Raw genomic sequence first — 15,572 nt, 5'->3', positions numbered from 1 at the left:
AGCAAGCACTTGAGGCTATGAGGCATGACAGCTCTGGCAAGTGTTGGGATACTGCCAGGGAGACGGAGGCATCAGGCAGGCCTCAGTCGTCTCCGAATGATCACCGGTCTCCCGTGGAACAGCATCAGTCAATTAGCGACACAAGCCTCAGAGACATTCCAAGACCCGTGCGTGCCCTTTTCAGCAGAGTCTCCACAATGGAAGATGTAGACAGAAGAGCATATTTACAGCTTTATTCAACGTAGATCAGAACAAAGGAAAAACATGACTGCTTGCCACTGTGCCCAGGAAAACAGCCGGAACAAAAGCTATATACAAAACGGAAGTTCCCAGGGAGAACCTGGAAGTCAACAGGCATATGATACACAGCAATCATGCCTGACCATTTAAGTTGGAACGGAAATATCCTAACATCCTCCCCCTTTCCGTGTAACCTGTAGTACCTGTGGTTCAACCCAATTGCAACCTCTGTACATAAAACTTAAGTTGTTCTCTGCTAACAACCTTAGACAACAGATCAGCAGGAATTTCATTTCCTGGCATGTAGGACACCTGAATGGGTCCTTTCTGAATACACTCTCTTGCACGATGTAACTTAATCTGCAAGTATTTGGTTCTTTGCTTGCAACTCTCTGAGTTCAGCAAAGCCAAACAGGATCTATCCTACGACTCAGCTACATTGGTAAAGATAAAGCGCTTTATATGCGCCATAACACTGTGACACCTGTTGGTGCTGTGGAGTCCCAGTTTCCACCAACGGGATTTCTCTGTATGAAGTTTACAACGTGATGAGTTAGAATTGGTTTTTTGATGTGTCTAGATCGAGCCCTAGAGTCCTCCTGCCTGCTTCCTAAAGCCTAGCTAGTGCTTGCCTGGCTTTAGGAAGGAGGAAAGGAGACCCTGCCAGAGCCCTTGCGCCTTCTTCCCAAAGCCCAGCATGGCGTGAGGACTGCAGGAGGCGCCAAGTTTTGGCCTAGCTCAGCAGTGGCATAGCGCTGGTTGCTGGCACCTGGGGCGGGTGGACGTGAACCAGAGGGGCAGGGGGCCTGCGCTGGGGGGGGGGTGAGAGGTGCCAGGTGAGGGACACCAGCCTTTGCTGCCAATTCCACCAGAGTGACCCCACCAGGGCAAAGAAGGTTCATGCTGAACCACACGGGGGTGAGCCCCTCTGGCAGATGGCAGAGTGGAGAAGAACACCAGGCTGGGCCGCCTTGGGGCGCCTAGTTCACGCCCCCTTAAAAATTGTGCACCCAGGGCCACGGCCCCCCTGGCGTTCCCACGCTACACCCTAAATCTACTGCTGCAGACATGCACAGGAGTATGCTGTCAAAAAAGCATCTACGGTATAGCCCAGGGACACAGAGCCTATGGTCCTCCAGGAGATGTGGGACTCCACTCCCATCAGCCCCAGCCAGCATGACCAATGGTGCAGGATCATGGGAGCTGTAGTCTGGCAAGATCTGGAAGGCCACAAATTCCCCATCCCTGGTATAGCCTCCTTTGTATTACTTGTTCATTCCTTACCCACCACCTGGAAACTATAAGGTACACTTTTTCGTACCTACTTTGGTAAATACAATCGAGTCTAAAGTATATGTACTGTCAGCTTCTCCAGTAGATAGTCTTACCTACTTTGGTTGATAAAATCCGTTAAAGTGGACCTCATTTTCTCCTCTGAGGCAATCTCAGAAACTTTGATCAGATCTCTCACTTGTTCTAAACCTTCTTCCTAAGGGATGGAGCATGGGGAGAAAAAGTTGCATGAAGAGCATATAAATGTCACCAGAAATGGCAAGAGTTGCTTTCAATTAATGCAATTATTAGGGGGGAAAGCCTTCACTGGCTAATTAGCTTAAGTGATAAACGATAATTGGTTCCAGCTAATTGGCATGTATGACACATTTTTTACTGAGAAGTGAATTTATTAGTTCCTCGATGCATTGTAGACTCAACATAGTTTATGTTAATTAAGTCAGAGGTCTCCAGAAAGGGGACATTCTCCGCTGAGATGTCATGTTATAAACAATCTTCTGTCTTCTGATGGCGGGCGTTTTTTGACATGTGCCATACTTTGAGTTTAACAAGGGCCGAATCATGGCTCTGACTCATGACCCACTCCCATGCAGTCTCAAAAATATGCAAAGCCTCTTTGACCCCTTCCTCTCCAATGCAAACATCAACAGAAGCATTGACAAAGCTCTTCCTTTATTAACGTAAAGATGCTGTAGCCTGAAAAGTGATGCTGTAGGACAAGGGTGGGGGAACTGAGATCCTTGAGATGTTGTTAGACTCCAATCCATCCGCCCCAACCAGCATGGCCAATGGCGAGGGATGATGGGAGTTGTGGCCCAATAACTTCTGGAGAGACACAGGTTCCTCGCCTCTGCTACAGGTGATCAGTTATCAATATATTGAGTAGAGAAATAGAAACAGCAGCAAAATAGCAATTCTGAGCAGGAGCCCAGATCTGGAGGTGCAGAGCCCATCTGACCGCATGGGGCCACCCATCTTTGAGTCCTGCTGATGAGGAGAAAGTCAGGCTCCACACATGCTTTGGATCAGGGCTCTGGTGAGAGGCCAGGATTTTTTTTTGGGGGGGGGGAGGGAAGGACAGTAGAGTCACCTATAAGAGAGCCTAGCCAGCAACCTGAAGCAACTCTTTATCCTGCATAGTTCCCCATTTGTTATGTACTAAGCTTGGATCCTAGAACAATAGGCAAGTAGGATCCTAAAATGCAACAACTGATTGGCTTGCAGGAGAAGACCAATCAGGCTCCAGGAGGAAGTTAATCAGCCTGTTAGGGTGGTAGGATCGTAGAATGCAACAACTGATTGGCCTGCAGGAAAAGACCAATCAGGCTCCAGGAGGGAAGCAGAATCAGCCAATCAGTGTGTAAATAATGTATATAAAAGCCTGAGGTTTGGGGGGCAATTTAATCACTGTTTTACTGCAATGAAGCTGCAATAAAGAGCATGAAATCACTACAGGTCTCCGAGTATATTTCACCATTATTTCTTGCACCACTACGGAGAACGCCCTCTGCCTGGTTCCCTGTAACTTGACTTCTCGCAACAAGAGCACTGCCAGAAGACCCTCGGAGCTGGACCTCAGTAGCTTTATTACATCCATTTGTTTTTAAATGAAATTGATGGTTATGGGTGGCAGACAATGCTAGTCCTACTCAGAGAAGGCCCATTGAAATTAATGAAGATGACGAACTTAGGTCCATTGATTTCAGCGTGTCTACTCTCCGTAAAGCTCAGTTGGAGACAACCCTCCACCTGCATTTTGATAATCTTAGTATGCCTACTGGTTTTTAAAGTCTCTATTGCTATTTTAATTAATGTTTTACACTGGAAACCAAATTGAGGAAAACTTAGAAATGATACACAGGAATCACTTGCAGAGTAAGAAACCTTTCCCCCACCCACATTTTTGGGGCACAAAAAGCTTAAAGTGCTGTCCAGCTTCTCTCACACCACCACAGAAGCACTTCTATGAATATTCCAGCCGTTTACAAAGCCAACTCAAGCAAGAGAATTCTCTTGAGAATTACAGTGTGCGAAAATTCCCCCACCCCGAATTTAGCAAGTGGTTTGGAGAAGCATGGTCCAGTATACCTGAAGGAGCATCTCCATCTCCATCTTTCTTCCTGAACACTGAGGTCCAGAGCTGAGGGCCTTCTGGCGGTTCCCTCGCTACGAGAAGCCAAGTTACAGGGAACCAGGCAGTGGGCCTTCTCAGTAGTGGCACCTGCCCTGTGGAATGCCCTCCCACCAGATGTCAAAGAGAAAAATAACTACCAAACTTTTAGAAGACATCTGAAGGCAGCCCTCTTTAGGGAAGCTTTTAATGTTTAACAGACTACTGTATTTTAATACTTTGTTGGAAGCCGCCCAGAGTGGCTGGGGAAACCCAGCCAGATGGGTGGGGTATAAATATATTATTATTATTATTATTATTGTCATTATCATCATTATCATTATCATTATTATTGATATTCCCGCAGGCTTACCAGGAGATGTGCCATTTTCTCGAGGACGTTAGAATAATACAACCTGAAAGTTTGGTCACCCCAAAAACTCTTTATGTAGACACAGGGCTTCTTATCGTCATAGGGCAAATAAAGGTAGTTTCTGTGGAAAGAGATGAGATAGCGTCATCAATAGTTTTTTGGGATCTGCTACTAAACTATGGGACGCAGGTGGCGCTGTGGGTTAAAGCCTCAGCGCCTAGGACTTGCCGATCAAAAGGTCGGCGGTTCGAATCCCTGTGGCGGGGTGCGCTCCCGCTGCTCGGTCCCAGCGCCTGCCAACCTAGCAGTTCGAAAGCACCTCCGGGTGCAAGTAGATAAATAGGGACCGCTTACCAGCGGGAAGGTAAACGGCGTTTCCGTGTGCGGCTCTGGCTCGCCAGAGCAGCGATGTCACGCTGGCCACGTGACCCGGAAGTGTCTCCGGACAGCGCTGGCCCCTGGCCTCTTGAGTGAGATGGGCGCACAACCCCAGAGTCTGTCAAGACTGGCCCGTACGGGCAGGGGTACCTTTACCTTTTACCTTTTACTAAACTATAGTGATGTGCAAGTATACAGCCAATTTGCTTCCCATATATTCACAAGGCAATCTGATTGTATGGACAGGCCATTTTCTTCATCTTCTGCATCTCTTCTTTTAAATTGGACATACTCAGAAAGATTACAGCAGCACCTCAGTTGCAAATGGCTGATAAAACGCTTTCCCCTTAGAGTATTTTTCACTTAGATCTGAACTCAGAAAGTCATGACTGTGAGCCTTTGTTTCTTTCTCTCTTGCCGTCAGGCATGAAGCCCAATGTGCTCATCCCAAGTCTTTGCCCTATAGCTGTGCTTTTTTCAGAAGGCCGTTTTGAAGGCAGCTTTGTTTGCACTTAAAATCTTCTCCACCTGCTAAATTGCTTTTCTTCTAGATGATTTCCCTTTAGATATGCAACTTGTGTGCTGTTAATCCTTACTTGACTAATTAAAACACATCAGCCACATCACTGCATAGCTTTATCCAATATGCTGGTGAGAGAGAGAGAGTTTATAGAACTGGCAGCAAGGGAGAAAAACAAGGAATCTGGTTGTCACACCTGAATAGGCCCACAGCTCAGTAGCAGAGCATCTTCATGCAGAAAGTCCCAGGTTCAAATCCTGGCATCTCCAGGTCAGGCTTGGAGATAACACTGTCTGATATCCCACACAACTTTCCCCAAGGACTTAGATTTAATTGCAACAAAACAGACCTATAGCTGGTTGTTTCATAACATTGTTGTTCATTGCCCAATTTTTATGTGCTTGTTTTTGAAGTACATTGCAGTGGGTCTTAATGTTGATTGTGTCCAATTCAGCATAGGGCCGTTTCCTATATTCCTATGGTGCCTTCAGGGCTGAATTTCAGCAGGTGCATCTGTGATTTTATGCGAGAGGCCAGTTGCATTATGCGTACATAATAGCGCTCCAGAGAAGGCATACGATTCTCATGTCCTCGTCCAGACAGGAAAAGTGTTCATACACTTAATAGCTTTGAGACAAAAGGGAGGCTGTTCCTCCACCAATGAATATAAACCAGGCTTCCTCAAACTTGGCCCTCAAGATGTTTTGAGACTACAGTTCCCATCATCCCTGACCACTGGTCCTGCTAGCTAGGGATCATGGGAGTTGTAGGCCAAAAACATCTGGAGGGCTGAGGCTGAGGAAGCCTGATGTAAACCTTAGCACTTTACAGTGTCATGAAAGGACCATCTAGTGAAATTGTTCATTAACAGAATAGGAATGTGGCACACTCATAAAAATGGTCCACTCTCTTCTTCCTTGCCACTCACTTCAAGGTAAAGGGACCCCTGACCATTAGGTCCAGTCGTGGCTGACTCTGGGGTTGCAGCACTCATCTCGCTTTATTGGCCAAGGGAGCTGGAGTACAGCTTCTGCGTCATGTGGCCAGCATGACTAAGCCGCTTCTGGCAAACCAGAGCAGCGCAAGGAAATGCTGTTTACCTTCCTGTTGGAGCAGTACCTATTTATCTACTTGCACTGGCGTGCTTTCGAATTGCTAGGTTGGCAGGAACCGGGACTGAAAAACTGACCCCATTGCAGGGATTCGAACCGCTGACCTTCTGATCGGCAAGTCCTAGGCTCTGTGGTTTAACCCACAGCGCCACCTGCAGTGCAGGGTGGGCTTTTCTCTATTCCTCTTTGCCCCTGGTGCTCAGAATGCAAGGAGAGAGAGAAAGGAAGAGAAACAGCAGGCTGAAGAGAGAGGAAAGACCTCCTGCTGGAAAGAAAACACCCCTGGTTGCATCAGTAGGAGAGCAAAAAATGGTAAAAGGTAAAGGACCCCTAGATGGTTAAGTCTAGTCAAAGGTGACTATGGGGTTGTGGCGCTCATCTTGCTTTCAGGCTGAGGGAGCCGGCGTTTGTCCACAGACAGCTTTCGGCATCATGTGGCCAGCATGACTAAACCACTTCTGGCACAACTGAACACCATGACGGAAACCAGAGTGCATGGAAACGCCATTTACCTTCCCACGGTACCTGGTTATCTCTCTATTTGGTTTTTTGTCATCGAAATACACTGCAGACATCTGATCTCCCTGAAGACCTAGAGATGTGACGATAGACTGCTCTGCCTCCTTTCTTTTAGCAAATGTTGTGCCACTGGGGAAGTGGTAATTCTGTTTTGATTTGTTTTGGATGTTTGTATGTGATGCCAATAAAAGGTTTGATGATGATGATCTACTTGCACTGGTGTGCTTTCAAACTGCTAGGTTGGCAGGAGCTGGGACGGAGCAACGGGAGCTCACCCCGTTGCGGGGATTCGAACTAACGACCTTCTTATGCAAGTCCAAGAGGCTCAATGGTTTAGACCACAGCGCCATCCACGTCCCTTCCAACAGGGTCCAAATTGGGCTTGGAATTTACCACACTATTTTCTGATTTTGGGGTGAGTCCTCCATTTCCCAAGTCCAATTCTCACATCAAGCAGAGGGGGCAACAGAGGCTTAATAATTTTGGAGAACTTGATTGCTATGTAATTTTTGGGGGTGTCCCCCATTCAATCGACTGTAGTCTCACTGTTTGAAGAAACAGGAGATAGAATCCAAGAAAGGACAGGCTTCATATTGGTCACTTGATTACCCTGTTATACGCTAAGCTGTGTTTTACTGTAGCTATCATCCAGAGTAATGAAATGCAAGAATGCAATCTCTGTCCCTTCCACAATTTTTGGAAATTAATAGCATTTATTCAATTTGACATTGAGTCTCTGGGCAATATTTTTACCACACCTAGATAAGAATTTGCTAGGGGCCACTAGGGGCTCAATCTGGACCATGGATTGCCAGTCGCCTATACCTGATAGTTCTATTATACTTTATGCCATAAATTTATTTGTCCACAAGAATCCGATACAGGAAGGGGAAATGCAAAATCTGAAATAGCTTTGCACCTACATCAAAGAGAGGTGTCGGTCTTTAAGGAGTGGTGGAACCAGACAAATACCATAGCAGCTAATATAAAGCAATTGCAGATTTCTGTTCTTTTATTGCAGCCGTTTTAGATCTGAATGTCTATCAGGCGAATACATAAAAACCCACCAGCTGCCTCTCCAAGATAATAGCTGATCATCTACATACTCTAGTACTGTCATGAGAGATGGCAGCTACATTCTTGACAGCCTCTGCTTTTAAATCTCTCTCACCAGGAGACTGTCCTAAAAGACCATTCTCTTCTAGTCTAGTATTACTGGCAATGATTTCATCCGATTGTTTTGTTTTCTCAGAGCACATCTCTCTACCTTTTTCTGAAGTTTCGGGATATAACATCAGGCATAGAGATGAGGAGCAAATGCAAATGTCGCATTCCCGATCTCCTCTGGAGTGTTTTAAGTCAGACTCATGTTCTCCCTGCTACCCTCCCTTGGGAAGAGTCCCCCTTCTGCCCCATGGTTTGCTTCAACCATGGTGTATTGTTACCACTATGGCCATGGCTGGCGCAGACCAGAATCACCTTATGACCAAGGCTTGCAAATCCTGTACAGATGAAAGCAAGATTATGAGGGAATTTGGGTACCCCGTAATACAAAGGCTTGCAGCTATGCTACTATCATTATATTTTCAATAAGAATTATGGTTCTTATCATTTTAAAACGAATATTGAGATTTTTAATGTATATAATAAACCTTGCTATATAAATGAACGAAATACTTCATTACTCAGGAAGTGGTCCTATTTGCACAACACACCAGTATGACTATATTACCATTTGTGCTATCAGGTCAGCATGCTACTTTCTTGTCCCCTCAAAATTTGGGCCAAAAAACCCGTGTTGAATAGATTGCTGTCTCCCCTAGCAACTGGCCCCACTGATGTAGAATATGGATGAATTAAATTTTGTTTACATTTTAATGAGAAACGACTTAATTTGCACTTCTCAAGCCAACATGCGAAGCAAAACCCAACGTCCTTAGAAATCCTCTGAATGTCACAGTGCATTTCTCTAACGAGAGAGAGAGAGAAAGAGAGAGAGAGAGAGAGAGAGGTGGGGAGCCTGCTTTAAAATGCATTGATTACCAAAAAATAATGTACAAAAATGCATTATTTTATGGAAATTGCACATATAGATTTGTAATGTCAAAACGGCACACCAAAATGTGTTTCTTCAAAGGAATTTGCATGGAAATGCTGATTGTTTTCAACTTTTTTTATAGGAAAAAATAAATAAATTGTGAATTGCAACAGAAATGTGCAAAACTGACCTTAAAGATTGGGGGGAATGAGAAACTGGGCGGACCAAAATTTGCAGATTTGTCCATATCTACTTAGGAAAGACCTCTATCTCTAGAGATGCAGGTGAAGGAAAGAGATTTAATGAAGCCTATAAGTGTTTGGGGCTCTACCTGTTTCCCTCTGTGATGAGCGGCTTCTCTGGGTGTGTGGTAGATACCAGCGGCACCGCAAAGTCATGTGAAGCTTCTCCCGTTCCCTCATGCAGAAGAGGGGTACCTTCCTCCTCCTCTCCCTCATGACCTTTCTTCTTGCTCCCAGCTCCAGGTGACACTCCATCAATAACATTGCCAAAATTCCCTAGAGGTACAAACCAAATATAGGAGAGGGGTAACAGAATTAGGCTACATCCAGGACCAAAGCATTTAAACATAACCGGAGAGCCAGAATGTTGTGAATGCATAAAGGTAGGAAGGTTAGGTTCTTTTGGAGGAAATACCATTTGAAATTAGGATTAATGATTTATATGGATCGAGAAAGGAAGATTAATTCTATTTGATTAATTGGGGAAATTAATTGGGTAAATGTCTAAACAGGAAGTGAACATGCACAGTCTATGTAAATACAGTGGACGCTCGGGTTGCGAACGTGATACATGCGGGAGGCATTTTGCAACCCGCAGTGTTCGCAACCCACAGCGCCATGTCTGCGCACGCAAGGGTTGCGATTTGGCACGTCTACATATGTGCAAAGTACAAATTAGTGCTTCTGCGCATGCGTGAGCACTGAAACGCAGAAGTAACCCGTTCCGGTACTTTCGGGTTTCGGCGCGTCCGTAACCGAAAAAGCACAACCTGAAGCATCTGAAACCCGAGGTATGACTGTAGGAATGGATGGGAAAGTATTAGAAATTACGAAAAAGTATTTTACTGTGAGCAGCAAAAGGAAGGAGGGAGAAGAAGCATCTTGGAGGTGGGGGGTGGAAAGTCAATTGTTAAGTTGGCCTTAAATTTGAATTAATTTGTTTAAAAGTTCAAAAATTAATTAAAATCAATTCAAAATAATAATAATAAACACAACCAGATTATAACTAGATATTTTCCACACACACACATGCACACACGACATTATGGATCATATTTGAGTTTGAGTTTTGAATTCTTAAAAGTTTTCCTCTCATTGACCCTGTTTCTGAAGACTCCTCCTAGACAACATCCTTGATGGTCTTAAAAGAGAATTAGACAAGTTCATCCATGGCTACCAGCCACAATGGCTATGGTCTACCTTCGCTGTCAGAGGCAGCCAATTTCTGGGAATCAAAAGTAGGGAGGATGCTATAGGAAACCAGGTCTTTCTTCTGGCTTCCTATAGGATTCTGGTTGGCCACTGTGGATTAGGTGAGCCTTTGGCCTGATCCAGCAGGACTCTTCTCGTGCTAAAAGGTTGTATTACTCTTTGCTGTGCAAATACACAAATGAAGTCCTTTCTCATCTAGCCTCTCCCAAGTCCATGCTTGAGTAAATATTAGACACCGCCTTGTTTACTAAGGAGGCCTTTCCTTATCAGAAAAAAACAATCTGTTCTTGAACATGGAGAATGATAAAGGTGTTACCGCAGCTACTGCATACAAACAGGGAGGGATAGCCCAGGTCGAGCAAGGCAGGGTCAAAGTAGAAACATGTAAGAACTTCCCTGCGGTTTAATGACCTGTTGGAGTCTTCTTTAAGTCTGCTTTCTGGTCTTAAATAGAAGTTAGGATGTTCATCTTTAATGCCTGCCTTATTTGTTGTTGTTTAGTTGTTTAGTCGTGTCCGACTCTTCATGACCCCATGTACCAGAGCACACCAGGCACTCCCGTCTTCCACTGCCTCCCGCAGTTTGGTCAAACTCATGCTGGTAGCTTCGAGAACACTGTCCAACCATCTCGTCCTCTGTCATCTCCTTCTCCTTGTGCCCTCCATCTTTCCCAACATCAGGGTCTTTTCCAGGGAGTCTTCTCTTCTCATGAGGTGGCCAAAGTATTGGAGCCTCAGCTTCAGGATCTGTCCTTTCAGTGAGCACTCAGGGCTGATTTCTTTCAGAATGGAAAGGTTTGATCTTCTTGCAGTCCATGGGACTCTCAATAGTCTCCTCCAGCACCATAATTCAAAAGCATCAATACTTTGGCGATCAGCCTTCTTTATGGTCCAGCTCTCACTTCCATACATCACTACTGGGAAAACCATAGCCTTATAGTGGTGCAAAAACTAATAAAATCACGATTAGAGGGCAGATATCATGGCATCCCAGTTGAACACAGATGATGCCCATGCAACTCTGATGAGATTGAATCCATTGGGCATGTTCTTCTATACTGCCTGTTGTATTGCGATACCCAAAGAGAGCTAATTCAACCACTACTAAGGAAATTACCTGGCCACTCAGAAAACCTATGTTAAGTATCTCCTTGCCAACAACAATCTGAATATCACTAGGCCTGTCGAGAAATTCGGTTTTATGGCAACGGGGACAAGACAGGCTGCGGTGACAGTGATGGCCGACGAATGAGCACTGATTTTAAACTTTGGAACACAGATTTTAGTTGAAGGAGTGTTATTTTTAATGTAAATAAGTTTATAGGAAATTTCTAATTATGTCCACCTCTTGATACTGATGAAGCGTATGTTTCTGTTGTTAATTTTGCTGTCTGGTGTTTGACCGCAATAAAGATGGATTGATTGAATAAAGTTACCTGCTGAAAGTTGTGCAGATTTTTTTGTTTGCCTATTGTGCTACAGTTTGAGAACAACCTGACCTAGGAGGAAAACCAGGATATCAGAGCACATTTGATGTTCCTGCTTTCCTATTTATGACTGAGAAATGGCATCTGCAATAAAAAAAAATACAAAACCTTTGCTGACTAGGAAGTGTATTTGATTTCTCTTCAGAGCTCTGACTTGCAAAAGAGAGTGAGACAAAGGCAATATGCTTTGTAACACATTGCATGCTCACAGTCATCACATACTATTTCTAAAAAAAAAGAGCAAAATGAAATAATTCCCTGAGAAATGTCACTTATGATGTTTAATTTTTTAAAATCTTCCTCAGAATTCCCAGATATGCCTCACCAGAGAATGCACTTCCAAATTCACCTCAGCAGAGTACATTAGCAACCTAGTTTCCTGGGATAGCTCAGTCAACAGAGCATAAGACTCATAATCTGAAGGTCATGGGTTCGAGTCCCTGCATTGCAGGGGGTCAGACTAGATGACCCTTAGGATACCTTCCAACTCTACAATTCTATGATTCCTAACAAGTGCCAAATATTGAGGATGCCTCCAGATTATCATTATTTTGCAGGAGGGATTCAAGAGCGTGCTACAAAATTTAGGTTTGCGTATTTACAGTGGATCTAAGTTCTCTGTTATCCCTGCACAACAAATCCGCTTTTTAAAAGAATCAGACTCTTTGCAGTTAGGAAAGTGACAAGGAAATGCATTGAAAAGCGTGGAACGAATGGATGTTTAACAGAAAGGTGCATAAACACGATGTAAGCAAATTAGGGCAAGTACTCAATGTCGTATAATCTGCCTGCAAACAAATGGGAATAACTGCTCAGTAAAGACTGGATACAAGCTAAGCTCCATGTAAACTTTGTGCAAGCAAAGCAGGAGGAAAGCTCAATAAATAGGTCATCTGGGAGGAGCCCTTTGAAATGCCCCTATGAAATCAATTTTGGTTTCCTCAAATTTTCCACAGAGGTTTCACTTGAACAGGGTCCTCCAAGTTCACTTTGAATTTTGCTACTGGAATAATACAGTGGCAAGTCCACCTTTGATGATGGAGAACATGAATTTAAACTAATGCCTGTAGGACAGCTTTTATCAGTCCATTGTGGCTGGGATACAAAAATCAGCAAGGCAAAGTTGCTGAATAATATGGCTGTTATGTATTCAGTGGTCTGTGTTTGCCTGAGCTTGAGTCTGGACTAAGGATTCTGAGCTCCTGTGCTCTGATTTGATGTTGTTGTTGTTTAGTCGTTTAGTCGTGTCCGACTCTTCGTGACCCCATGGACCAGAGAACGCCAGGCACTCCTGTCCTCCACTGCCCCCCGCAGCTTGGTCAGACTCATGCTGGTAACCTCGAAAACACTATCCAACCATCTCGTCCTCTGTCGCCCCCTTCTCCTTGTGCCCTCCATCTTTCCCAGCATCAGGGTCTTCTCCAGGGAGTCTTCTCTTCTCATGAGGTGGCCAAAGTCTTGGAGCCTCAGCTTCAGGATCTGTCCTTCCAGTGAGCACTCAGGGCTGATTTCCTTCAGAATGGAGAGGTTTGATCTTCTTGCAGTCCATGGGACTCTCAAGAGTCTCCTCCAGCACCATAATTCAAAAGCATCAATTCTTCGGCGATCAGCCTTCTTTATGGTCCAGCTCTCACTTCCATACATCACTACTGGGAAAACCATAGCTTTAACTATACGGACCTTTGTTGGCAAGGTGATGTCTCTACTTCTCAAGATGCTGTCTAGGCCTGTCATTGCCCTTCTCCCAAGAAGCAGGAGTCTTTTAATTTCGTGGCTGCTGTCACCATCTGCAGTGATCATGGAGCCCAAGAAAGTAAAATCTCTCACTGCCTCCATTTCTTCCCCTTCTATTTGCCAGGAGGTGATGGGACCAGTAGCCATGATTTGATACATGATGTCTAATCACAGAACATTTCAGGATTTGGGCCTCTGCCATTGGCCCTTGAACTCTGAGTCATGATTCGCAGCTTGGAAGTTTAGACAGCCAATCACGTTGGGAGTGGGAGTGGCCCAGGCTCTCAGGAATGTATATAAGCAGTTGCTATGCCCCTGTTGCCCAGTTATGGAGTTCAATAAAGTCTCTTGCTGTTCTTGCTGTGTCGTGCCTCATGGGAACCCACCTACACCTCAATGACCTTCTTGCTCACAGAATTTAGTACACCGATCTGTATTCCCACCACTGAAGATCCAACATCCTTATTCTGCTTCCGTGGCAAAAACTGGCCCAGAGCTTGAAAGAGGAGAAGCTGATGTGGTGTCAGGTTTATACCAGATCCCGTAAATTTCCCCCTGGCCCACAAGTGCAGTCAGATAAATCAGTTTGATAGCAGCATCAGCTTGTAGATTCTCAATCATATCAACACCGCCTCCCATTTTTTTGTATGCTACTTTCCCACAAAACTGTGGCCAAAGTGGTTTACAACATATCAAGTGAACAATTTAAGCATAACAATTCAAATATGTATGTATGTATATATGTATATGTATATAATAAAAAGGTAAAGGACCCCTGACAGTTAAGTCCAGTCACAGACAACTCTGGGGTTTCAGCACTCATCTCGCTTTACTGGCTGAGGGAGCCGACATTTGTCTGCAGACAGTTTTTTCCGGATCATGTGGCCAGAATGACTAAGCCGTTTCTGGCAAAACCAGAGCAGCGTATGGAGACACTGTTTACCTTCCCACCGGAGTGGTACCTATTTATCTAATTGCACTTTGACGTGCTTTCATATTTTTTTAAATAATATTTATTACTTTTAGAGCTTACAAAAAAGAAAAGGAAAAAAGAAGACAAAAGAACAAAAAAGAACAAAAAAGAACAAAAAAGAGAAAAAACAATACAATACATAAACAATACAAAACACAACCTTAACACATTAAACTAACACAATAAACTAAACCAAACCAAACAAAAACAATTTAAAAACATACATCATACCTTTTCCATATTCTATCTTTCATTCCCTTGTATCATTGACCTCCTCTCACCTCCCACTTTGTATTCCACTTCCATTAATTGTTTCAGCAATTCCTTTCCATCTTTCTTTATTTTCTATCATATAAATGTCTTAACATATTTTTAATCTTATTTCCATTAAAATTAATATACTTATTTAAGCTTAACTCCTTATAGCATTTCAGCTAAAGCCATAAAATTTCCTTCCAACATTTTTCTATCACTCATTAATTTTACAATATTTCTATATATAGACTTTAAATTTCCAGTCTTCTTCCACCATCTCCTCTCCCCAGTCTCAGACTCTGCCAGCCACTTCCGTCAACTCCATACAGTCCATCAACCTGGAGATCTTATGTCCGAGGCTCTTAACTCTTTTCCACATCCCTTCTGCCAGTCTTCTTCATATTCTTTGATGCTAAAGAGCAGATCTCGGGGAAACTCCAATCCAACGATAATTTTATTCCTTCTCGACAGGTCAGCCAGATTTCCATAATTAAAGCTAGGATCCATAAGGTATTTCAGGGCATGTTTCAAAATTCCTCCAAATCCAAAGGCCCCCAGAACTCCAATCTCCTCCTGACCCAAGTCCATATTCCAAAAGTCAGTTAATCCCTGCATAGAGGGATCTTTCCAACTTTCCTTTTTCTAGTCCAGGCCAGGCTCTGATCTTCAAAATCTGACTTTTTCTAGTCTCAATCATAAAGGGAATCCACTTGTAGTCCTCAATTTGCCTCTGTAAGGCTAAGGCTCCCCCTTGTGTTACTTTGGGTTCGACAACAGCAACTTTCTCCTTCTCCTTTTCAGCAATTTGTCCTGTTGAAATAGATTCCTGTGCCAAATCCTGAATAATTTCTGTATTGGTGCTCACTTTTGGTTCCAAAATGTCAATTTTAGTAGTCATAGCATCCATCTTTTTATGAAGCTGTTCCAACAGGTGGCTTATCTTAGAAAATGCAGTCCATAAGGCTTCTCCTGTTGACATTCTTGAATATCCAAGGTCAATCTCTAGTTCCCACAGTTCTTATCAAGCAGCTGGAGATTTCCCAGCTCCACTCTTGTAACAGTTTCAAAAGCTCCCTCTAGAGGAAAA

The 15,572-nt window shown here is 43.9% G+C and overlaps 1 protein-coding gene across 2 annotated transcripts in view; it reads right to left on the bottom strand.

Annotated features, from left to right (window-relative positions):
- FER1L6 (fer-1 like family member 6) overlaps nt 1-15,572 on the bottom strand; it is a 120,401-nt gene that overhangs the window by 62,297 nt on the left and 42,532 nt on the right. For both annotated transcript variants that reach the window (XM_079984092.1, XM_079984091.1), the window contains exons 13-15: nt 8,915-9,101; nt 4,017-4,137; nt 1,629-1,729 (exon numbers count right to left, since the gene is read on the bottom strand). In XM_079984092.1, the coding sequence (XP_079840218.1) occupies nt 1,629-1,729; nt 4,017-4,137; nt 8,915-9,101 (409 nt within the window). The remainder of the gene's footprint in view (nt 1-1,628; nt 1,730-4,016; nt 4,138-8,914; nt 9,102-15,572) is intronic.

Source organism: Podarcis cretensis (assembly GCF_951804945.1).
Source record: "Podarcis cretensis genome assembly, chromosome: 7".
Lineage (NCBI taxonomy): Eukaryota > Metazoa > Chordata > Lepidosauria > Squamata > Lacertidae > Podarcis > Podarcis cretensis.
This window is presented reverse-complemented; position numbering and strand designations above follow the sequence as displayed.